The following is a 25,206-nucleotide window of genomic DNA, read 5'->3' as shown; positions in this document are numbered from 1 at the left end:
ATTTAAGATGCAATTCATGGATACGTGTCTCTTTTCAGACAATACTAGTAGTTTAATGCATCCACAGTTTAGAATCCAAATCATTCTTAACAGTCCAAAACATAAACAAGGTCCAGATCCAAAATATAAACTTGTCTTCCCTCCACTGATGCGGACTTGCCGTGTGTTTGCAACATTTGTCTTTGTTTCAAACATCCAGCATCTACAGTATTTTGTGTTTCTCATTCTTAGTCTATTGTTCAAGTTGCCCCCACCCCAAACCATTCCTCACAACAAACCAAGGATATGGTAATTAAATTTTAATGAAATAACATCTCCAAATGTCTGTGTAAACTTCTAAAATGACTTTTTACTGTTCAAGATTATTCAACTTCTTCAAAAGATACCTAAATTGAAGCAGTGACATCTAGTTTAAATACAATCCAAACACCGACCTAAAAACTTATTTACATATCAAACTAGAATACAAAACATGAGCTACACCAGTGATTAGATTATGATTGGCAAACTCTAATATAAGCAGCACTATAGGATATTCACTTTGACGTTTCCACAAGGCAGAATTATCATCAAGCCCCATCCAGCTTAATAGCAAAACCTTCATTGCTTCAGGAAATAGTTTGTCTACCAATTCCTCAGCAGGTGGTAAGTCTGTGATTCTGTCGATGTGAGTTGTTTTAAACTCTTCTACTTGTCTGCTGATAGAGGCATTCGCAGAATAAAACTGATGACCCAACCAATTACTTACAGTATAAAGCATGTGACTACAATAAATAGAATTAACCCCTGTTTCAGTGGTTTCTGTTTTGATAATGAAATCTTGAAGATGAGTCAGAAGTTGCAGCATCATATCAGCCAACTTCTGTGCAGATATGTTTTCACTTATTAGGAGTTCTACAAAATCAAGTAACAGTGTAATTGCTTTCTTGTGTTCCTTTTGTATTTGCAATGGTAACATTTTAAAAGCCTGATAAACTGACCTAAACTTGATAGATAAAGAATCATAACCCAAAACTTCCACATATGATGAGTTATCTGCACAAAGTTCTTCAGTTTGTTGTAAAATTCTTTCCTCTTGTACACAATAGTTATGGTCATCCTGATTAAAAATACTGTTGCAAGTAGGATCGAAGGGTGAAGCAGCTTCCTGATATACATTAATATCAGGTACCAAATTAGCACCTTGAATGCTTGAATGTAATACATTGAAACTTTTGTGGTTCTTCATTTCAGAAATGCAATTTTCAAGCAGTTCTTCTTTAGGGAAGTTTTGCAGAATCTTAACATCATATTTTTCATTCAGAATGGGGTCATTTATTCTTGCTTTCCACAAATCCTATCACAAGAAAAAGAAAGTTATGGTAGCCCAAAGTATCAGACAGCCACATAGTTTGATTGAAAACAGAATTGCATTACTTTTTTGCAAAACATGACTTAACACTTCCATCATTAATACAGTTGCAGTAAGAAATTCAGCAGTGTGTCAATGCATATATCATTCATTGGTCTAAATTACTAACAATCCTCCAGTCTGGTCCTCATTGTAGTCTCTCGCTGCAACTAAACACATTTGTAACTGACATTTTAATTAATAGATCTCAAAATTTTGAGTAATGCAACTTAAAATGATAATTACTTCATTATTTGCTTTATTAATGTGTATGTTGTAATACAAAGCTATAGCACTTTACAATTTTTAAAGTTACGTTACATGAAGAACTACAATAATGCCAAATAATGCTTTATAGCTGTGATCTAAACAATAGCTGAAAAATATTTTAAATTGACATTTATTTCAAATGTTAATGGTACCTGAAGTACAACAAGGACTTCTAACTGTTGCTCTTTAGTGTACATCTCGAAAGCAACTCGAAACAGTCCCTGAATGCTATAAAACCACAAATTGTTCACAACAGTTGGTATCTTCAGTCCTTCAAATCGAAATTCTGCAAAAAAATATTTTCAGAAGTCATAAATATGAGAGAAAGAGAAATGAAGAGCTAATCTGGGAGGGAGGCTGCAATCAACTTCGTTGACAATCTGCAGATGTCAAGGACAGCAAAGGAGGTTGCAGCAGAGGCCATCATCAGAAGTGGGGAAGTCACAGAAAAAGCTAAAGCCAGCAGGGGAAATGATATGTATAAAAGAGGTAAAATTAGTCATGGAATAGTTGATTGCAAGTCAAAGGAAGTCATGAGAAAACTGTATAGCACTCTGGTTAAATCACAACTTGAGTACTGTGTCTGGTTCTGGTCATCAAAACAAAGAGAGGAATTTAAGCCCTGGAAATAGGGCAGAGAAGAGCCATGTAGCTGATCCCTACTATCCGGGGTCTGAATTACAAAAAGAGACTGGAGAAACTTCGATGTTTCAAACTAGAAAAGAGGCATCTTATTGAAGTATGCAAGATAAATCTAAAAAATTATTTTAAATAAAAGGTGTGTGAGGAGGACATCATCTTTCAGTCTTCCCTAGACTCAGAAGTGTTGCCAGAGGACTGGAGAATTGCAAACATTATGTCCTTGTTCAAAAAAGGTTGTAAGGATAAGCCCAGCAATTGTAGACCGATCAATTCAAATTCAGTGGTGGGCAAGATTCTAGAAACAATTATTCAGGATAGAATTGGTAGTCACATGAAAAAAAGGGGTGATAAGGAAGAGCCAGCATTGATTTCTAAAGGGGAAATCGCATTTATCTAACTTGTTGGAGTTTTTTGAAGAAGTAACAGAAAAGGTCGATGAGGGTAATGCTGTTGATGTGATGTACATAGACTTTGAAAAGGCTTTGACACAGTACCACACAACCAATATGAGAAAAGTTATTGCTCATGGAATAAAAGGAACAGTAGCAACATGGATACAAAATTGGCTGAACAATAGGAAGCAGAGGGTAATAGTCATGGATATTTTTTGGGCTGAAGGAAAGTTTGTAGTGGAGTTTCCCAGGGTCGGTATTGGGACCCTTGCTGTTCCTGATATATATTAATGATCTAGATCTTAGTGTGCAGGGGACAATTTCAAGGTTTGGGAATGATACAAAGCCTGGGAATGTTGTGAACTGTGAGGAGGATGGTGTGGAGCTTCAAGAGGACATACACAAGGTGGGGTGGGCAGATAGGTGGCAGATGAAATTTAATGGGGAGAAGTGTGAGGTGATGCATTTTGGTAGGAAGAACGTGGACAGACAATGTAAAATAAGGGGTGAAATTTGAAGGGGATGCAGGAGCAGGAAGGTTTAGATGTATGTGCATAGCTCATTGAAGGTGGCAGGACAGGTGAAGAGAGCAGTTAATAAAGCATATAGCATCCTGGACTTTATTAATAGGGGCATAAAATACAAGAGCAAGGAGGTTATGCTGAATTTATATAAGACACTAGTTAGACCTCAGCTGGAATATTCTGTACAGTTCTGGGCACCATATTATAGGAAGAATGTGAACACGTTGGAGAATGCAGAAGAGGTTTACAAGAATGGTTCCAGGGATAAGAAGCTTCTGCTATGAGGATAGATTGGAAAAGTTGGGACTGTTCTCCTTAGAGAGAAGAAGGCTGAGAGGAGATTTTATTGAGATGTTCAAAATCATGAGGGGGCTAGACAGAGTAGATAGGGAGAGGCTGTTCCCACTCGTAAAAGGATTAAGAATGACAGGGCACAGATTTAAAGTGATTTGCAAAAGAAGCAAGTGTGACTTAAGAAAAAACTTTTTCAAACGAGTGGTTCGGGTCTGGAATGTACTACCTGGAAGTGAAGTGGGCGCAGGCTCAATCGAGGCATTCAAGAGGACATTAGATGATTACTTGAATAGAAACAATGCAAGGATACAGGGGAAAGGCAGGGCAATGGCACTAGGTCCTAATGCTCTTTTGGAGAGCCAGTGCAAACATGATGGGCCGAACGGCCTCCTTCTGTGCCGTTAAGATTCTGTGACAAAAGAGACATCATTTCAAACTTGTTAAAGCAGATATTACTTGATATCAGCAAGGTTTTTTCATCCTGCAAAGAATGATCACTATACGCATTGGTCTTCCAAACAAAAAAGTGGAATTGAATACCATGGACTTATTTAAGAAGCAAATGGATAAGATGCAATGGGAGGCCTTTAGGGTCATTCTGCAAGAACAAACCAGGACTGATGAACTAAGATGCGCTAAATGGTCTTCATCAAACTTAATTATCTTGTGTATATAGAAGACACAGCTAAAGTGAGTTGTCATACTTGTTTTCCTTCTACAGATCTGCAACCTCTTTCAAATAGCCCTATTGATTCTACTAGATTCAAATGAGAATTAATATAGTACCTGAACTAAAGCTGAGCTTAGTTGCCAATCCTTTCTTTGCAAATTTTGCATGAATTCTTGGATGATTTTCACTGCGGATGCCAGTTTTTGCAACAACATCAGCACCAAGGAAAAGAGGGGTCAGGTTTTCCTAAAAGTGAAGGAATGGAGGAATTAAAAATATGCGAGATATATTACTAGACATAAAATACATTGACTTTCTTGTTTTGTTTTCTTTTGTTAGTTTTCCATGCACCATATCTCATTCTTACTGAAATAGTTCTCAATGAGACTTAATAATCGAGCAAGGTAAGTTTGTAGCTTTCTGATTATCAGCCAATATGCGTCATTGCAAGTAATACTGTGTCTACAATTAAGAAAGAATGGAACCAGGTGACTGCAATCACACCCAGTTGGACAACAGTGTAGAGGCATTGTAGGAGGATGGTGTGGTCAACCGTGTTAAAGGCTGCAAACAGGTTATCATGAGTATTATCATTTAGATGCTGGAGCCGTGATTGCTAATCTATTCAAGGACTAAAAAAGTTTTGAGAATCACAGATCTAGGTTGATACTCCAAGTATACTGTCTGAGATGTCATATTTTGGAAGAGACATTAAACCAAGGCCCTGTCTGTCCTCTCATGTAGGCATACAATATACTAAGAGCAGGGAAGTCCTCCCTGGTCCACTGGCCAATGTTTATCTTTCAACTACAGGTCATATGATTATTATCACATTGCATTTTGAGGGAGTTTGCTGTGCGTAAATTGGCTTCTGTGTTTGCTATGTTACAATAGTGATGGCACTTTAATAAAAGGTACTTCATTAGCTGTAAAGCACTGAATTGTGAAAGGTGTTATATAAATGCAAGACTTCCTTTTTCCCTTTGAACTCTTAATTTTGTTTTGACCAGTAGTTATGTGCAGTTTTTAAACAATTTTGTTTAGCCTGGATATTAAGTCTGTTGCCAAATAAGATTGACTTTTTCTCATGTCCCTATATAACACAAAAGAAAATAAAGAAATGAACATTGACTAGAGTATTTATGACTAGATTCACATTTCAATTAAACAAAGCAAGCAAGCAACGATTCATATCTGCATAGCTATCATGCATTCAGTTGTAACTGATAAGCTAAAGGGACGCTGAGCCTAATGATAAAGCTGTTCGCTATGCACTAAAGTTTAAACTTTGGTTTTTAATGTATTCAAATAAATTAATTAATAGTAATTACATGCATTAAATTATAGCTGTCATCATACCCTCTGTTTATAACGTAAATGGTATTTAAGAATTAGGAAATTACATTTTATCATCCAAAACAGTAAGACTTTGGAACTTTATATAATGAAAACTCTAATTTACTATTTTAAATAATACTAACCTCCACCTGAAAATCTTGACACACCTTAATTGAATTGGGAGGACTCAAGAATACAAATCTGATTTTCCTGAGACCTACACTCCATTCTGGTAAACGCACGGGAAAACGTTCAAAATATGTCATGGTTCACTGTTTGCCACTTCCTCTGGAGGAACAGAATTACTCAGATCTCACAATGAAGCCAGTTCCTATTCAGAAAGAAACTCCAAAATAAAAAAAAGAGGCAAGTCTTCAAATGCGCAACCTGTTGAGTGTCTCCGATATCGTGGCTCTTCATCAGCAAGGTGGCCTAGGTCTCACTCAGCTTTGCCTGAAAATTTAACGGATGTTTCAAGTAATTTCCTCCGAGCGTTTTCTTCATGTTGACAGCTACACAAAACAGTTGGTCTTCATGTCCACAGGAACTTCATGAACACGGCTCTCCGACTTATTGAGACTCCAGTGCTACATTAATATTATCAGCAATAATAATCAGTCGTTAATAATTCGAGCTGATTGATTCAGGCCAAACAGCTTCCTCTATCGCCATTGAAGCAGGTCGGGTCACAATCTCTCGCACTCTGAACTCCACCCTTTAACCCGGCCGACGTCACTCAGCGCTTAGTGACAAGATGGCCGCCGAGAGGGTGGATTTAGATTTCGGGGATCGCGAATTGTTCGAGGAGTTTGAAGATTCAAAACCTTCTCACCTTCGCTTTAACGACTCGGATGATGTGGGCGAGGTGGAGACTATGAGGAAGAAGCTGCTGGAGTGCGAGGAGAGAGTAGGTTACTTGAAGGTGGAGAATATCCTTCCGCTTATAGGAAATGAGCCTCGCAAAATCAAACGGGGCGCCTCGGGAGCGATTGGCTCGTGTCGGAGAAACCGCGTAAAGGAGATGGGGCAGAACGGCAGTTTAACGGCGTTCGCTCGCTGCCAGCAAGCGTTCACTCTGGTTCTGTCAGGTCGCGGTTACCTAGTTTTTTTTAAGAATATGGATTTTTTTGTTTTTGGTTTCGCTTCTTGGTTTGGTTTCACTGGATAGGCCGGGAACACAGGCCTGCGAGTCATCTCATTGTAGTTTCAGGTCAGTTTCCTCAGGAACTCGACCACTGCAACCTCCTGGCCTGGAAAAAAATGGGGGTGGGGTGGGGATTCATTTTACCCCTTTCGGAGGAGTGGCTGTGTGGTTAAAGCTACTTTTTAAAGGTTTAAAGTTTGGAACAAATTTTGGCGGAAGTACATTTGTGACACTGGATGTGTTCATGCAGAACTGGCTGTAAATTCCGGTTCTTTGAAACTTGCAACTTCTTTTTCAGTCTTTGTACAGTTTATTCATTTTACCTTTGATTTATCCGTTTTTTTATTACGAGACGTAGCTGGCTAGGCCAGCACTTATTGCCCATCCCTAATTGCCCTTGTTCTGAGGGCATTTAAGAGTCAACTACATTGCTGTGGGTTTGGAGTCACATGTACGCCAGACCAAGTAAGGACGGCAGATTTCCTTCCCTAAATTTTACAACAATCAGCAATGGTTTCATGGTCATCATTAGACTTTTAATTCCAGATTTTTTTTATTGAATTCAAATTCCACCATCTGCATTGCCCTGCGTCTGGATTACTAGTCCAGTGCTAGCGCCTCCCCGCTAAAGTCAATCCATGAATAATATAAATTATTTGAATGTTGCAAAATCTTAAATGTCTAGCATTACTGCAAGACTTTGATGAATATTGCAGTAAGGATTAAGTAATGGTGTATTCACATTGCAATGTTAGTGTCAGTGTACAGGATTGATTAATGGGGCGTAAATTGAATGTGAAGACCCGAACCAACCAGACGGAGTAAAACTGGTCCAGATCGTAATTCGGGTTCAATGTGCATTTACACAATGATTGTAACTTAAGTGCAAATCAAAACCGCTTCATATTGGTGCTGTAATTATAGTGTTAATGCGCTTTATGTCTTGATTTGAAACGCAATCTGCCTTGTTTATGGACTTGAGTTATATACTATAAGCTCCACAAAGTTCTCTAGTCAGGAAAAACAGTTGGACGCAACATAATCATACCAACTAGTTGTTAAATTCTAATATTTAGCAGATTGTTCCGCTGACATTTTAAGATGATTAGAAATTAAGTTCAAGTTGTAAGCCAGTCTTTTTGCTTTCCACTCGACGTATGCGGTATGCCAAACTGAAGGCATGTGAGAGACCACGTTCTTGAGCTAGTCTCCCACCACTTAATAAATTGGGAAATATTATCAGCACATGCAGTTGTATTGTATATTTTGCTTTGGTGTAAAGCCAAAACTGAAGAGGTGTAATATCTAGGAAAAATAAATCTAGTATTTTGTTTTATTTTAATGCCGCAATATCATGTGGATCTCTGTCCATTTCAAAGACTATTATAAATGCATGGTGATAAGGTACAAACTTTGTTTTTATATGATGTGTATGATGTTGGCTAACATTTTATTAATTTAATCTGTGAGGTGTCAGTGTGATCTTTGGTTATTCAAATTTGAAATTTAGAGAAGAAAAACCAACTAAGTATAGCTTTCTGGTCATTATTTAGTAAATAGAATATTATTAGATGGGTTGAGTAGTGCAGAAATAGCTGTGTATTTTAATGCGTTAGTTCTGCCCACAGAACTCTTGAAAAAAGTTCTTAAGAGTTTGATCTTGAATGCTTCATGTCAGTATTATAAGGGTCTTTCCCTTAACCATCAGTTAACATCAAGAACTGAAGAGGAAGTTGAACTTGTTGACCCAGCCAAGGTAACATGAATATTGAGAGCCTAACATTTCACACAAACCTCTAGATTATACCTGCATAATGTTTTCTGTAATTATGTAGAAAATAACAGTTGCATTTAGTCAAAAGGATCATGTCATATTTTCTAATATACACAATGTTATCTCCATACGTGTAAATGGATTGTGTGGCAATATTTGGCCAGTTGCATATTCTAAATTTTTCTTGGCTTTAAATACCACTATTACCTAAAATCTGTTAATAAATCTTAGCTTATAGAACTTGAACCAATTGCTTGACATGTTTGTGCAATGTAATAAGATTACATGGGCAAAAAGTAATTAGTTTTGTGGTTTGTGTTTGACTTTCAACATAAATGTAAATTTGGATTGGATTCCATATCCTTCAAGTTTTGAAAGTTTACATTAAACTTCTAACCTTTATTTGTGCCAGTAAAATAGTTGTGAGTGACTCCAAAACAGATGGTCCAATGGTTCAGATCTTGTTTATGAACAACAGTATTTCAAAGTAAGTTTCAGTTTTAAGCATCTTTTTTTTTTAAGTTTTGCTTCTTCCTTTGCGGTTTTTCCAGTTTGACACCAGCCATTCTGATTTGTGCACCAATTTAATTTCAGACAGTTTCATCAAGAAATTGAAGATTTCATCACTGGTTTAGTTGAAAGATATGAAAAAGAAATGCAAAGTGACCCTGAAAAAACATCATTTAACGTGAAACCTCAGGTGAATAAAAATGAGAAAATATAGCTTTTTTCAGAGAATTGTTATTCAAATCTGTAAATAAAAGTATATACATTTCTTTTCAGCCATCAAGTGTGCTGCTAGAAGAGCACCTGAAAGTGAAAACTTCAAGTACAGTAAAGAAAATAAAAGAAGCATTTCATGTAAGTGGGAAGTCCAACTATCAATATTTATTTGAATTATTAAAAACTAGGACAGAACTGAAGTCAAAATCTCTGAACCACGCAGACTGAGGTTCAACCCGTGTTCTCAAGCCAAGTCAGCTGATCTCAGCTTGGGCGGTTGCAGGGGCCATGCAGTTGGCAGTTGGGCTAGCTAAGGACAAATCGACCTAGATTTCTGTCCCTACTTGCTGTCCAGTAAACTGTTGTAAATGCATATGAATACCAGATGAGGATGGGACCGAACTTTGTACAATGTGTGTTAATCATTTTCATGACTCATTTGAATAATGGTCTCTTGGACAAGGCATCAGATGGGTCATGAATTATCTTCAAATTATTTAATCTTCTGAGGGGAAGTTCAACAGCATTTCTCTGAACAGCAAAGGTAGTTGAACCAAACTCGAGTATCTAAAGGTCCATCTACATTGGTCAGCCATTGTTATCTCCATGGTCCTCAAAATTTAGAAATTATTACTTTCCTTATTTGCTCACCTGAGTCTTCAATTAAAACTTTCAGTATTGTTGCTAATTGGGTGCGAGCCAGTTTTTTTTAAATTAAGGAGTTAAGCAACACAATACTAACTGCTATGTCAGGAATCTTTTGCTTATGGGACGGAGGGGGAATTTTTTTGTCTATTGTTGTTGAAGCTTGTAACTTTCTTATGGTGCTTAACTCTGTGCCCAGTCTTGCATCTGAATTCTCTCTCAGCATTAAATACCTGGATCCTGTTCCCTACCAATCTATTCAATCTTCTCCTTTTAATTAAGTTGCAGAAATATCACTTGCATTTCTCTGAACCCTTAGTAACATATCTATTTATTTTTGAAGGTAGTGTGGCCAGAACTTTGCATGAGGCAGCATCACTAGTCATCTGTACAAGTTTAAAGTAATTTGTCTTGATACATAATCAGATACCTTTGAAATGTATCTTGATATTTGCTTAGCTTTGTTGAGGGCCCCAAATTGATCGTATTCTTTTAATGCATGGTCACTAATATTTTTTAATTTATACCTTTATTGTCCATTTCAAAACAGAGCCTCTTCATGTTTACATATTTCATTTTCTCTCAAGCGTTAATCTCTACCTTGTTATTTGCATAGGGTTAATAGTAGGGAAACCAGAATTAATACCTGAAGAATTTCAATCTTCATTAATTTTCATTTGTTGACACCTGTTTTCTATTACCAAGGCTGCTGTATTGAAAGAAACATTGACAGCATCCTGTTACTGTTTTCCTCATTACTAGAACCAGGCTATCTTGATCCATAATTTACTGGCTTGTATTTCATACTATTTTTCAATATTGGAATAAAATTATGTCCTCCAATCCTTGCATGCAGGTCTCATATTTGTGGAACTCCTTTTTAAAAAAAAAGTTGATCACAACCATACCTAATCCCTCTTGTTTCTTTGAGAAGTCTAGGGTCTGTCCCATCTGGTTAAAATACCATTAAAAGTTAATTTCTTGAGTTTCTTTTTGCTATAAAAGTCACTGATTTCTACTTGTATTATGGATTTCTGAACTGGTGGCTAGATCCAAAATTGCACATAAGCTTATTTTGGTAACATTTTTTTATTTTGGAAGACCAAGTTTGAGTTGGTTGTCTGCATTTACATGGTTAAGTCTGGCTTCTTTATCCTCGTGACAGACTGGGCCTGTTTGTCAGCTACCAGAATAAGGGAAGAATACTTAGTAGTTTAAATGCCAGTAGGTGGATCATGGATGCCAGTCTCTTGGAATCTAAACTAAGATAGTTTCAATATCAAAGAAGTTTTAGTCTTCATTTGTGAAGCATGATATAAAGAATTCAACATACCGACCATTTCCCAACACCACCTTCAACATTTCTACCATGCTTAATCATTGAATGATTTACCTGGTCTTTTATCACACACATACTGCAGTGCATGTACAGCCAAAATATTTATTTGGGTTCCAGTCTATATAATCCAACATTCTATTGCTCTCATCTCTTCTGAATTCATTTTAATTATTGAAAACTGACATTTGCACAATTAAGAAACTTTACCATTAATTATTTTATTGTATCTTTTCATTTTTGTATTGGTAGGTCATCCAAAATACATATGTTTGCAGTTTTAACTGATCTTAATCCCCGTACCTATGTAAAGTTAGTTTATGTGAGTTGCTAAATTTAATGCAATTGTTTTGAACAGTTTTGATAAAGTGGTGAAATAGATTTCAAACAGATTGGAAAACATCTGTTAAAATTTATAAACATTTGGAAATCCACGAACGAAGTTATGTAATACATTGAACTATTTGCATTGGGAAACTGACATCGAAATTTGAGAAATATTTTACTCCCATTACAATATGATATAATTACAGTGACATTCCCAATGTCAATGTTTTAAACTATTTTTCTGTGCAGTGTGCACTACCTAACAGTTGATGGGACCACAGCTCATCTGCTCCCAGTTTCTGTTAATATTGCTCTGAGATGATCCCCCTCGGATGATTTCTGCTACCTCTATGGGGAAAACACCCAGTCTTTGCTGTGCCACTATTTTTCTATACATGGTCTGGATGGGATCGTAGATGGGGGAAGTTTATACCCTCCTATCCCATGACTTTCTGCATTGGTACGTCAATGCGCTATACTCTGGATCTTCTTCAGCACTTGTATTTAATGAAATAAATGATTGTGTTGCATCTGCCTCAGTTTCTTTTAGATTGGTTTCCAATTTTGATCATAAAGTTAGCCAATCCATGTTTATCTTAATAGTCCTCCAGCAAACAAATTTTTGCAGGTAGTACAGTATGGTATTGCATACTGAGCCACCTTCTTTTACTAGCACATTAATTCTTGGGTGCACTGTATTAAACTTCACTGAGATTATTTTATTCAGTATGCTGTTTCCAACCTTCTTTCTTAATTGCATCCATATTGACAAGAAAATTAATTCCATAAGTATTAATTTCCTTTATACTTTGATATTGGTATTAATTGTTGTGTAATCTGTACAGTGTAATTCCTACAATGTAGAAATTGTCTGAAATTGAGCCAGAGAATTTATAATAATATTTCACTAGTTTTAGTGCAATCCACAATTTTTCATAGTCCAAAACAAATCAAATTTTCTATGTTCATTAAACATTACGGTAAAATCTGGTGTCTCTATTTGCACTTTCATTATTTTTTGCCCTCCATAATAGGGTAATTAAGTTTTTAAATATCGCAATCATAAAAGGATAGCAAATTTGTACACCAGATTTTAAATAATCAGATTTGGTATCTGCCACAGAACATTTCCTGTATGCTACTTTAGAATAGTTGTTTAACGGTGATCGTTAGATTACTTGCTTTTTTCCAATGATTTGAACAGGTCCCTTTTGATTACTACACTGTGCACGTATGTGTATGTATAGTGTGTATATAAAAAGTGTCAATGTACAGTAAATTCTTTAAACTTTAATGTGACAATTATTTCAGTAGCAAAACAAGCGATCATTAGTCTTTTGCCAATTAGTACATATTAGGAAAGTTTTTTGTAACTTTTTTTTCATGCAGGTTGTGGGAAACGTTCAGTACTTCACCAACTTTTGCCTTGACAAACTCGGACAGCCATTGCTAAATGAAAATCCACAGCTGACAGATGGATGGGAAATACCCAAGTATCCTGCACACTGAATGGAAAGTTTCTACTTCAGTTGACTTGTTTATTGTCTATTACAACATATTACAACATTATAGGCCAGAATTCTCCTAGAAAAGCTGAAGTCCCACGGCCGGAGCCGAAATTGGGAAGCAACCCCTCTTCGGCTGGCAACAGGGCCCAGGGAGGCATATTCCCAGCAACAATCAACTGGGAGCCTGCCATCCCAATTAAGTATGAAGGCTCGCCAACAGTTCAGTATAATTCCTCGTGGTGGCCAGTGACAAGGCTGCAGCTCCAAGGAGAGGGTACCTCAAATTGCTGGGCACCCTCAGAGGGGTAACTGGGGTTTGTGGGTGCCAGAGCCAGACAGGCAGGTAGGCCCCAGCAATCAAAGGACAGCTGGTGGTTGTTAGGCACAGGCTGTGCTGTTGCTGTAGGACAACCATTACTGCCCCAGGGCCCCTCTGTGAACCATGGAGTTTCCAAAAGCAGGGGTCCGCCCCCACCCGCCCGCCTCTAAACCAGAATCCACTGAAAGTCCACCAGGTGTTACTTGGCGGTCTCCCCACAGGGAGGAGGGAAGTGGCCTCTAATTAGCTACAGAAGTGGCTCTGTTGGTCTTCGGGTGGACAACACGTCTGCCAATATTCCTGCTGCTGGCAAAATGGCTTGGCAGAGGGAAGATGGCAGGCATGCCCCCTGACACCTTCCGGCACCATTTTGCAAACTTTCCCACCTCCCAACCCATTGCCAAAGGCCCAATAAAATTCTAGCCATAGTTTCGGAAGTGATTCTGAGCAGAATAGAAAACAATCTGGATATTTACTATGGAGATGTCAGTGAAATGTTATCATCCTGTATTGGGAGTTTAGGAGTAAAATATTTCTCGCATTCAGATATTAATTTCAAATACAGACAATTTAATGCATTAACTTTCATTTCTGGACTTCCAGATGTTTATAAATTTTAGCAGATGTTTTCCAATCTGTTTGATGTCTTGAAATCTGTTTCACCATTTCAATGAAACAATGCTCCTGATCTTCTAGAGAGGGAAAAAATTGAGGATTTATGTGCAGTGTGTACAATAGTAATTTTTATCTTTCAAAACATTAAACTTGTAGCTGGCACAGATTTGTTAGTTTTACTTAAACAAAATGCTACAAGAGCCGCAGTACCCTAAAGCAAAAATCTAATTAGCAGCTCTTTTGACCATCATGACTTACTACACATAACAGGATTACTCTATGTATTAATAATCTTTATCACAGAATATTTTCTTTAATGTGCAGAACTTCATGGTTTGAAATGGCCAGTTCTGTAACAAGGCTGTTAAAATGTGGTAAAGAAATCAAGAAATGATATTGCTGAAAAGAGAGACGTGTTACCAAACTTTTCTTCTTGCACTCATCAGGGCAATGTGCAAGAATGCCAAATTTCAAACAATCACAATATTTTAAACTTCAAGAGAAAAGGGTGCTGATTGTTTGACAAGTTGACATTGGTTGAGGCGTTGCCATGGAGAAAGCAGCAAGGAACTCTTAGTTCCTCAAAATCGCTGGTAATTCAAAAAAGGCACAAGACAAGGCTTGAACATATTCTTTTTGTTTGCAGGGAGAATGGGTACCTCCATTTGAATGTATGTTGCTGCTGGCAAGCATAAATGAGCCACGTTACGAGCTCAACTGATTATCTTAAATTGGTTGTTAGTGTGGCTATTGGCAAACTCAGAATTGTTCAGCAGGTGCACACTCCAGCATTGTTTAGCAAGTGATGCCCAATCGTGTAGTCACACCTAACAGACGTTTTGTGGTTTGCAAGCATGGCTGGTTGAGCACGGTCTGTACTCTACCTGTTATGAACAACCAAAAGATCACGTCGTCTAATTCGATCAGCCAGCCACTGGGATGTATGACCTAGGTACCTGGCATTGCAGTTCATACACTAAGTGCTCAATTATATGGTAGGCAGAACATCAGAACAAAACGTCCACTGTTAGATGTGTTTCTGTGATTGGGCAATGCCTGCTGAAAAATCCTGCTAATAGGTACACGAATAGCCAATTTAAGATAATCCATCGTGCTTGTAGTGTGGCTCATTTACGCTAGCTAGAAGCAGCATACATTCATACTTGGGGACCCATTCTCTGCAAACAAAGGGAATGAGTTCAAGCTTTGCGACTTTTTTGAATCCCCAGGGAGCTTGAGGAGCCTATGGTTCCCATTGATTTCTCCATGGCAGAACCTCAGCCAATCAGAATCAAGTTGCCAACCAATCAACACCCTTTCCTCCTCCAGTATAAATTGTGATTATTTGAAATTTGGCATTTGCGTTTGTCCTGATGAGTGCAAAATAAAAAGCTTCAGCAACTTGTCATTTTTTTCAGCAATATTAATCTCAGATCATAATATTATTTACTGATGATCATGATAATTATCATTAGTCAGGTGGATGGAGTAGTTGAAGACAACTCTAATGGTCCAGATACACAGGGCTAATTATCTTTCATGTAAAATGACCAAATTAATAGTTTAGCAGTTGTTATAGCCCATCAGTGCATTTCTTTGCAAAACACAAATTGACTTGCTATTCAACTTGAGAAATCTTATAATGAAATGCCACACATTTATCAAGGCCTGGAAGCTTATTTTAAGATATAGATGTTTGTGGAAACAAGTAATTCCTGAATGCGCTGTAAAGATACCAGCAAGTCTTCGCCCAAGTTGTATCCTTAGATGGTCAAGAAATGGAATTGAAAGCTAAAAGGTATGTATAGATGCATGGGCTTCAAATCTCTCTTATTGCAGTAGATATTAAAACATGTTCCTTTATTGAAACACACATTGTTAACTTAGGAAAAAACACATTTTGTATCAAATAGGCCAAAACCTTGTTGTTTCAACTGTGGTTCAACCGAACATCAGTTAAAAGATTGTCCAAAGGTAAGATCACATAACTTTGTATTGAGATTTTTTTCTAAATGGACAAGTTGCACGCATCAAGGTCACGCAGAAGTCAACATTTTGCTTGCTTATTCTTTAATGGAAGTTTATTTTACATCCAAGGACACACACTTCTGTGACTCTGACCAACTTTTTCTCTGTCCAGTAGTTGAACTAAACATGAGCTTAATTAAGCTATTGTAGTTGGTCATCTTGACTCATTGTTTTTTTTCTAATTCATTCATGGGATGTGGCTTTGCTGGCTGGGCCAGCATTTATTGCCCATCCCCAGTTGCTTTTGAAAAAGTAGTGAGCTGCCGCCTTGAACTGCTGCAGTCCATGTGGTGTAGGTACACCCACAATGCTGTTAAGGAGGGAGTTCCAGGATTTTGACCCAGCAACAGTGAAGGAACGACGATATATTTCCAAGTCAGGATGTTGAATGTTTGGCACGCAAGTAGTCCAGTGTTATAACTTCACCAGGTTGACACCTCATTTTTAGATATGCCTGGTACTGGTCCTGGCAAGCCTTCCTGCACTCTTTGTAGAACCAGGGTTGACCCCCCTGGCTTGATGGTAATGGCAAACCGGGTGATATGCCGGGCCATGAGGTTACAGATTGTGTTCGAGTACACTTCTGCTGCTGATGATGACCCACAGCGCCCCATGGATGCTCAGTCTTGAGTTGCTAGATGTGCTCAAAATTTAGCGTGGTGGCAGTGCCACACAACACAATGGAGAGTATGAAGGCGGGACTTTGTCTCCACAACAGCTGTGCAGTGGTCACTCCTACCGATACTGTCATGGACAGATGCATCTGCAGCAGACAGGTTGATGAAGATGAGTTCAAGTATGTTATTCTCTCTTGTTGGCTCCCTCACCACCTGCCGCAGACCCAGTCTAGCAGTTATGACTTTTATGGCTCAAACAGTAGTAGTGCCACCAAGCCATTCTTGGTGATGGACATTGAAGTCCCCCACCCAGAGTACATTCTGTGCCTTTCCCAAACAAATGGTGTTCAACATGGAGGAGCACTGATTCATCAGCTGAGGGAGGGCAGTTCATGGTAATCAGCAGGAGATTTCCATGTTTAACCTGATGCCATGAGACTTCATGGGGTCCGGAGTTGATGTTGAGGACTCCCAGGGCAACTCCCTCCTGCCTGTATACCACAGTGCCACCACCTCTGCTGGGTCTGTCCTGCCAGCGGGACAGGACATAACCAGGGATGGTGATGGTGGTGTCTGGGACATTATCTGTATGGTATGATTCCGTTGAGGATGACGATGTCAGGCTGTTGCTTGACTAGTCTGTGAGACAGCTCTCCCAATTTTGACACTAGCCCCCAGTTGTTAGTAAGGAGGACTTTGCAGGGTCGACAGGGCTGAATTTGCCACCATTCCTTTTTTTTGAGACTTTGTAGCAGTTTGATAGAACTGAGTGGCTTGCTAGGCCATTTCAGAGGGCATTCAAGGGTCAATCACATTGCTGTGGATCTGGTTTCACATGTAGGCCAGACCAGATAAGGATGACAGGTTTCCTTCCCTAAAGGACATTAATGAACCAAATGGTCTCTTACAATAATTGACAATGGTTTCATGGTCACCATTAGACTTTTAATTCCAGATTTTTATTGAATTCAAATTCCACCATCTGCTATAGCAGGATTCAAGAGCATTATCCTGGGTCTCTGGGTTACTAGTCCAGTGGCAATACCATTACGCCCTAAGTCAAAAACATAGTGGATTCAAGCCCTGCTCCAGAGCCTGGCTGTACAATCCAGGCTGCGTTGTCGTAGGTACTGTCTTTTGGATGAGATGTTAAACTGAGATATCAGCAATGTTCAGAGAAGAGTCAGGAATTCTTGGAGTGTTCCAAGTTTCAGTCTTCCCTCAACCAACACTATCAAAACTGTTTAATTGCTTATTTCTCATTCATTGTTTGTGGGATCTTTGCATTGTAAATTAGCTTTGAAGGGATTTAGAATATCTTGGCATAAAAGGTGCTTTTTTTCTCATTGTACTGTTTGAACAGGTTCATAATATAGAAAACAAATTCTAATGGTAAATGCTGTCTGTGGGCCCCCATGATAGTTTGCTAGAAAATATAGTGCATGGTGTGGTATGGAATAGCAAGATCTTAAATTTGATCTCTGTTCTCTGTGCCAGTGGTTGAGGTAAGGGGCATAGGCCCTTAACAGTTCAAGTATAAAAAGAAACAAAAAATAGTTCAAAGAGACGGAGACCTACATTATATATTTGATGGGAGTTATCAGCTAAAACATTTTGATGGGCAAGCTGTTTCTAAACAAAGAGTCATGTGTGGTTTAATAAACAGAGTCACTGAGGTGAACAGCACATATTTCATGGTGCAAAGCAATGAATGCCAGACATGGATTCCTTGGTCAATGAGAATATCATTGTTTACTAGCAGAAACACTTATTCAGAGTTTCTTGCTGGTCTCAATTTTTTTCCATTATTCTCCAAATTTTAGCTTTTGAATAATGCATTTTACAGTTTGCTCCTCTATCCTGGGTTGGTGGCCAGTTATCAATTGCCCCTCACTGGAAACTGCATATTGTGGAAATGGTGTAAGGATACAGTCAGTTTGGTTGCAAAGCTGCCCATTGATACTAATTGTTTATGTTTGGTTGTGAAGAATTCCTATGTTGTTGAGGTACTGGAGACCTGTTGGCAAATGTAAAACTTACCACAGTATAAGTCAGGAGATGAGGTCAGTAAAACTAATTTGGGAGGAATGCAGTATGGAGGCAGTCATCTTAAATTGCCTGATCTTCAAAGAGAGGCAAGTGAAACTGAAGCCTATTGTGAATTTTTGATGTCAATAGCTACATTAAAACATACTGTTGCATTTTCCACACTTAAAATTCCAACAGCATCAATAATCAATATTTTGACATTTTATGCACAATTGTTATTAACTGTATTAAATAACTAACACATATTTCAATTGACTTTATAGCCACGTGATCTTGCTCGTATTAGTGAAAAAAGAAAAGAGTTCATGACAATGACTAGTGATTCACCTCATTCAGGATCTCAACCACGGTATCATGCAGAGAGGTTTGAAAAGTTCAAACCGGGTGTTATCAGGTAAAAACACTCTTGGATTATCATACAGCACAGAAGGAAGCTAATTGACCTATGATTCTTGTGCCAGTTCTTTGAAAGTTATTCAGTTAGTCCCATTCCCCTGCCCTTTCCTCACATCCCTACTGTGGTAGGATATGCTGAGGGGAATTACTGCAGTTATGCCTCTTGCTTGTGTAACAATGCTGCCACTTGCAAAATGGCATATTATTCTATTTTCCTATCTTCAAAAAAAAAGAAACTGCTTTTGTGCAGTAAGCTGCATCTTTGTTATTATTTTTTGTAGATACAGCCTTTGTATTCTGTGTAAAATCCACAAAAATATCTTTTAAACCATAAAACTGTAAATGTCCTCTGGAATGACTTCCTGCCCATCTACCAATGTTATTGTTCATGGCATTGAATAATGTTCGTTTAACTCATGGGTTTTTGTTTAACTTCATTGGTCCTGCAGTGTAGAACTTAAAGAAGCTCTGGGGATGACTGATGAAACTCTCCCACCATTTATCTATCGGATGCGTCGATTGGGTTATCCACCTGGCTGGTTACTTGAGACCCAACAAGAGAATTCTGGGCTTGCTTTATATGACGGAAAAGGTGAAGCATTCCAAATACGAACTTTGTGAATATATAGATATTGGAAATGCATGTGGTATATTTAATCATTTCATAATCAATGTATTGATGCATTTTTTCTTTCGTTTATTTGCCATAGGGTAGTTTTGCTTTTATAGTTAGCTTACACTTACTGGATACTTGGAAAAACCCTACCATACCCCAATCCAGTTAATGTCTCCAATCATTCTGTTGCGGGATATGATGAAAGGGATTACCCTTCTACTTCTGCTATTGAACATGCCATATTATTGTAAAACGCATTGTTCAAAAGCTAAAATTTGGAGAATAATGGAAAAAAATTGAGACCAGCAAGAAACTCTGAATAAGTGTTTCTGCTAGTAAATGATGATATTCTCATTGACCAAGGAATCTATGTCTGGCATTCATTGCTTTGCACCATGAAACATGTGCTGTTCACCTCAGTGACTCTGTTTATTAAACCACACATGACTCTTTGTTTAGAAACAGCTTGCCCATCAAAATGTTTTAGCTGATAAATCCCATCAAATATATAATATAGGGCCCCATCTCTTTGAACTATTTTTTGTTCCTTTTTATACTTGAACTGTTAAACACAGTTGTCTGGCTAAAATTCTGACAAAGTTTTTTTTTTAAAGTGACCTCAATTGCAAGAAATCCATCTGACAACGTATTAGAGTGCCATCAACGCGTAGCAAGATGCAACTTTTGTATTTTCCCTTCTTGAAATTCCCTACTAACAGCACCAGGTGAATGCCACCCAATATTAAGGCTGCAACCATTCAGAGATTTCAAGATTTTTACCAAACAGAAATGAAGAAATAAACAGTTTTTGCCTGAGTCAGGAGAATGTGTGACTTGTTTAAAAGCATATCTTCTGGGGGGGAAAAATACAATATTTTCAACAGAATTTTAAAGAAACTGAAAAGCTCATGCCTTTGTTCTTAAAATTGGGGCCATTTTTTCTCAGTCACAGTTATAAACATATTTTAACAGATTTCTCTATTTTATATATAGATTCGAGTGACAGTGAAACGGAACATGACAAACAACATCTAAAAACTCATTCTCCATCCTATGACACAAGTAAACTAATAGATTATGCAGGATTCAATGCTGTCATTCCAAAAGGGATTCAGGATGTAAGCATTGCACTTTGTATGCTCCAATCTATTTTTGTTCCCCACCATACCCTTAGTTTCTTCTGTCTTTCCTCAAATGTGCTGGTTAATGCTGGACTTTGCATTTTCCAAGCTTTGGCCAACCAATTCCTACCTTTTCAGCCTGGATGGGTGAGTGTTACCAGGCATTTTGACCATGGAGCATCACAACCTTGTCATTGCTTTGGAAAATTGAAGCAATCACTGGAGTTATTAAAAGCAGGATCCTGGTCTACATTTTTTTCTCTCGTTTCACTTCAGGGCTAATTCTGTTCCTAGCTGAGAGCAGCTCAGGACAGACCATGAATCAAAACTTAAATCTTCCTGACTCTTATGGCTTATCAACAGAGCTATCACAGGATCCTTCAATCAATGTATTTGCCTTGCACAAAACTTCAGTGTTAACATTCAGTAAAATGTTATTTTTATCTTTTTTTTTGTCCTCCCAGTAGCCCCTTCTCGGCCAAATTGTATGTTTGTGAATTAGATGTCCTGATTGTAGTCCATAGACCCAGTTCCCATGCAAATTAACAACACTGTCATGATTTTCTCAGTATCATCTCTTACTACAAACTGTGTAAACAAGATTTCAAATATTTAGATTTAAAACTTTCCCTACACTTTCAAAAATAAATGAAGCAAGCCTTTTGCTGATTAACCACCAGCATGAGGCTATATTAGCTGTGGAAATTCTAGTCCGAATAACTTTTTATTGCTTTAGAATATAAGGTTCATTTTTAAAACTTTGTAGAAAAAGATGTAATGAAATAAAGTAGCTCAGGTAGCTCTCCTCAGTGATTATTTTGCTCCATAGCTGATTTATGTATGTGGTGATATGTGCCAGAAAGTTTTTCTAACTGATTTGCCTCGATATTTTGTTTTATGGTGTCCTTAGGAATGGAGGCAGTATGGTTCAATTCCAATGCAATCCCATCATCTGAAGGAATACTTCGCACATCAATTGGTTGCTGATTATCCCACTGTAAGTTTAACACTTCACTTTCTGTCTATTACTATTGCTTTTTGTTGATTGACATATCCGGGTTCAATTATTTTTTTCAATTTGAAATTCTTGTAATTGTAAATTCATGAGTAGAAGATAATTGGGCTAAAATTGACTAATTTACCATGAAACAGGGAACAAAACTACAGTCTGGTCAATATAATTCTGTGTCGCACCAGCTACTGAGCCATCAGAAATGTTTACTGGGGTTCAACAGTAAGGTATCAGATGAGGTTGAGCAGAGGCCAACCACATTCTTGCAGCAATGTCCTGCCAGACAGCTGCTGTGCACTTCCAGATACAAGGATTCTAAGAGCAGATTTCCTATGTCCCACTGCCTTGACCTAGATTGACTGGGCAAATTTACACAACTTCGGTTTATCTGAAATCATTGTCACAATTGCACACCGTTTGACATTTGTTCATGAGAGGGCAATAATATTTTTTCAAACTGCTCTTATCAAAACTTCTTTTGCCAAATTATTTCAATGATCAATCTTAAATATATTTCCAAGTGAATTGGGTATAGTATAGGTTGTGTCTCAAAATTATTGTTGGAGTTCTAATACTTCTGGCCAATTAACCCTTTCACTGCTAAGTTCCAAGTGATTTGATTTGACTTGTATTGGTGACAGTGATTATATATTTTATTCGATATAATGCAAAACTTAATGCGTTGCTGTTTTTGAGCAGTAGTTAACAAGGCACAGTCGTGAGTTGTATTACCCATTGTATCCTTGGTTGCAATCTACCCCCGCCAACCCATGTCACAAGTGCCTTAGCTCTATCGTGGGATATCAACATCAGGATGTCCCTCCCTTGGCTATGTCTGCTGCATGGTCCCAAACTCTGCAAAAATGCCTCTTTAAAACCTCTGTGCACAGGAAGTTATTTCTTATTCCTTATACACTAAAGCCAACGGAGAGCAGTTTTACTCATTCGTGAACCTACAACGGATCTAACCTAATTACAGAAATGACACATACTTAATGTTGCCCACCCAGATCAGCCTAGTCCCTCATGATCCCTGAATCCATCTGTTTTTCACTCTGTTACGAATACGAGACTTTAAGGTTTTAAACTGTCTCCTTTAAGGTAAAACAATGTCCTGGAAAGGAGGATGGTGAAATCATACTGAACCCTGCCCAGAGACAGGCCCACATTACTTTGTTGTCATGGGGAAAGAGGCCCAGGCTGAAACCTATAGAAAATCAAGAGCTAGTTTTCACACCTTGCACAAAAGAGGGACAGTTGGTCTTTCTGGACACGGATTCTCAAACTCAGAGAGACCAAAAAACAGCTGCTCCTATGCCAAGCAGAGGGAGCCTGTTGAAAAGCCACGAGGTGTGTAGAACTTAATCTACAAGGCTACATATTTGCTGAGAACATGGCATAACATAAATGAGATGTTTTTGGTTGAGTTAATTAGTTAATGGGGAAGTACCTTCTCTGTAGTTTGGGTATTTTAGTTCCTTATTAGGTGATGTTTAGTCTATGCTGATTTTTCATTTGTTACAGTAACCAAACTGTTTACTGTAACAACAATAAAATGTGAAATAGTCATTTGGTAGTACAGAACTTGAGTATTGCTGAAAAAGACATGTCAAAGCTTTTTGGCTTGCACTCGTCAGGATACTTTGCAAGAAAACCAATATAAGGGGAAAATAATTTACACTGTATATAAAGAGAGTGCTGATTGGGTGGCAGTGGACTCTGATTCATAGAGGTGTTGCCATGGAGAATGTACCAGTGATGGTGAATGACAGTATAAATTGTTGTTTTTCCCCTGATATTGGTATACTTGCAAAGTGGCCTGTTGAGTGCAAGACAAAAGCTTCGAAATATCTCTTTTCTCAGCAAAACTTGAAATGTTATTGTGTGATTCTTTGTCGTTCGCTAGGAAATTCATACCTCTTTAAAAGTTACTGTTCCCATGAGGATCATAACAAATTTGGGGTTCTTACAGCCAGAGGCTGTAAAAGGGTACACTAGAATTTTCCAGAGTTTAAACACACAAGATTTTGCGTTTACTTTCACTGCATTCAGCAACGAGTTAACATGGCCACTTCTGTTGATCAGGTGTTTCTGGAGAAAGACGACCTGTCTGCCTGCTAATGCTTTACAATAGTTAACAAAGGTTAACTTGAAGGCAGAGAAATTAGGAGTAGACTTGGAAATAGGGGCTGAAAAGGCTGAGATTATTGTAGCATTGGCTCAACACTTGAACCTTGAGGTGGAAGAGGGTGATCCTGATCAGGTTGGGTTAGCTGAAATCAGTTGCAAATGAAACTCCTCAAATTGGAATTGGAAAGGCAAAAATTTAAATTTGAGAAAGAGAAATGAAAAAACTTGAATTGGAAAGAGTGGAAAAAGGTAGGAAAATGTGAAAATTGATTTCGAATTCCACAGAGAAAAGGAAAATGTTGAAGTTCAAAGAAAGAGAAAAGTGAAGAAATTTGAACTTTTGATTATTTTGGGGGTGTTAGGAAAACTTGATGACAAATCTCAGATTTAACTCTTCTTGATATTTGCTTAGTGCCTAAGTTCAGTGAGGAAGGAGTTGAAATGTACTTTGCCATTTAAGAAAATTGCTACAGAACTGCAATGACCAAAAAAAGTTGGAATGTTATTGCAAAGCGTAATCATAGGGGAAGGCTCTGGAAATGTACTCATCTCTTTTAGCAGTACATTCTGGTAACTGTGATACAGTGAAAACTATGGTTCTCAATGCCTATGAGCTAGTGCCAGAGGCTTACAGACAGAAATTTAAGGAAGAAATTGAGCCAGACTTTTGTGGAATTTGCTAGAGAAAAGGAAATGATGTTTGATGGGTCCATGAATGTTCAACAAGACTTCGAAAACCTTTAGAGGTATTGTAAATGGAAGTTTTTAAAAATGTCCCTTTGGGAATAAGGTCCCACATGGAAGACCATAAAGTTGCCAAGATAAGAAGCTGCAGCAAAGATGGACAGTTATGAATTGTCTTGCAAGTATGTCGGTAGCAAGTCATTGTTTGAGAGCTCGCATAGAAACTGGAGAGATAAGAGATCAGACCTAAGTGAGAGAAATGGCCTGGGGAAAGAAACAGACTCTCCTCAAGACTAGTAAAAAAATATAGCCTGGACGCCAAGGTTGATTCAATGTTATTTTTGTTATTAAAAAGGACATGTGAAGGTTGAATGCTTTAAATAAAAAATCAAGGCTGTAGCATTTGTGAGATTGCACAGTGTTCCTCTTGATATTACGGTCCCAGTGGGTAAAGCTGCTGATAAACCTGTATTCACCACTAAAGAGGGTGGGGGGGCATGCTGCAGGGTGCAGTAAAATAATGTAACTTTTATGTTTCAAGGTGACATGTTCCCATTCTTGTCTGGTGAGGTAGGTAATCAAATTGTCGTGCTTGAAGATACTAGATCAGTCCAGTTAGATGTTGGCAGGTGACATTCCAGA

The 25,206-nt window shown here is 38.0% G+C and overlaps 2 protein-coding genes across 2 annotated transcripts in view; one reads left to right on the top strand and one right to left on the bottom strand.

Moving 5' to 3' along the window:
• Positions 1-286: 286 nt before the first annotated feature.
• On the bottom strand, positions 287-6,228 carry si:ch211-110p13.9 (uncharacterized protein LOC562347 homolog). Its single transcript, XM_041202405.1, has 4 exons — positions 5,664-6,228; positions 4,299-4,428; positions 1,813-1,946; positions 287-1,336 (listed from the first exon to the last, which is right to left on the bottom strand). The coding sequence occupies exons 1-4, from the start codon at positions 5,784-5,786 to the stop codon at positions 443-445; spliced, it is 1,281 nt and encodes a 426-aa protein (XP_041058339.1). The 5' UTR covers positions 5,787-6,228; the 3' UTR covers positions 287-442.
• Positions 6,201-25,206, top strand: part of zcchc8 (zinc finger, CCHC domain containing 8) — a 34,778-nt gene continuing 15,772 nt past the window's right edge. The window contains exons 1-12 of the mRNA XM_041202404.1: positions 6,201-6,449; positions 8,378-8,420; positions 8,851-8,925; positions 9,033-9,138; positions 9,222-9,299; positions 12,859-12,962; positions 15,644-15,709; positions 15,825-15,885; positions 18,869-18,999; positions 19,451-19,593; positions 20,611-20,735; positions 21,649-21,735. Of these exons, the coding sequence (XP_041058338.1) occupies positions 6,275-6,449; positions 8,378-8,420; positions 8,851-8,925; positions 9,033-9,138; positions 9,222-9,299; positions 12,859-12,962; positions 15,644-15,709; positions 15,825-15,885; positions 18,869-18,999; positions 19,451-19,593; positions 20,611-20,735; positions 21,649-21,735 (1,194 nt within the window). The 5' untranslated portion in view covers positions 6,201-6,274. The remainder of the gene's footprint in view (positions 6,450-8,377; positions 8,421-8,850; positions 8,926-9,032; positions 9,139-9,221; positions 9,300-12,858; positions 12,963-15,643; positions 15,710-15,824; positions 15,886-18,868; positions 19,000-19,450; positions 19,594-20,610; positions 20,736-21,648; positions 21,736-25,206) is intronic.

The sequence above is a fragment of the Carcharodon carcharias genome, chromosome 13, assembly GCF_017639515.1.
Source record: "Carcharodon carcharias isolate sCarCar2 chromosome 13, sCarCar2.pri, whole genome shotgun sequence".
Lineage (NCBI taxonomy): Eukaryota > Metazoa > Chordata > Chondrichthyes > Lamniformes > Lamnidae > Carcharodon > Carcharodon carcharias.
This window is presented reverse-complemented; position numbering and strand designations above follow the sequence as displayed.

Coding starts and splice junctions, on each gene's coding strand:
- si:ch211-110p13.9 (XM_041202405.1), bottom strand. CDS start 5,786: ATGACATATTTTGAACGTTTTCCCGTGCGTTTACCAGAATGGAGTGTA. Junction 4,429..5,663: donor GTCAAGATTTTCAGGTGGAG/GTTAGTATTATT, acceptor CTTCACTTTTAG/GAAAACCTGACCCCTCTTTT. Junction 1,947..4,298: donor TAAGCTCAGCTTTAGTTCAG/GTACTATATTAA, acceptor ATTTTTTTGCAG/AATTTCGATTTGAAGGACTG.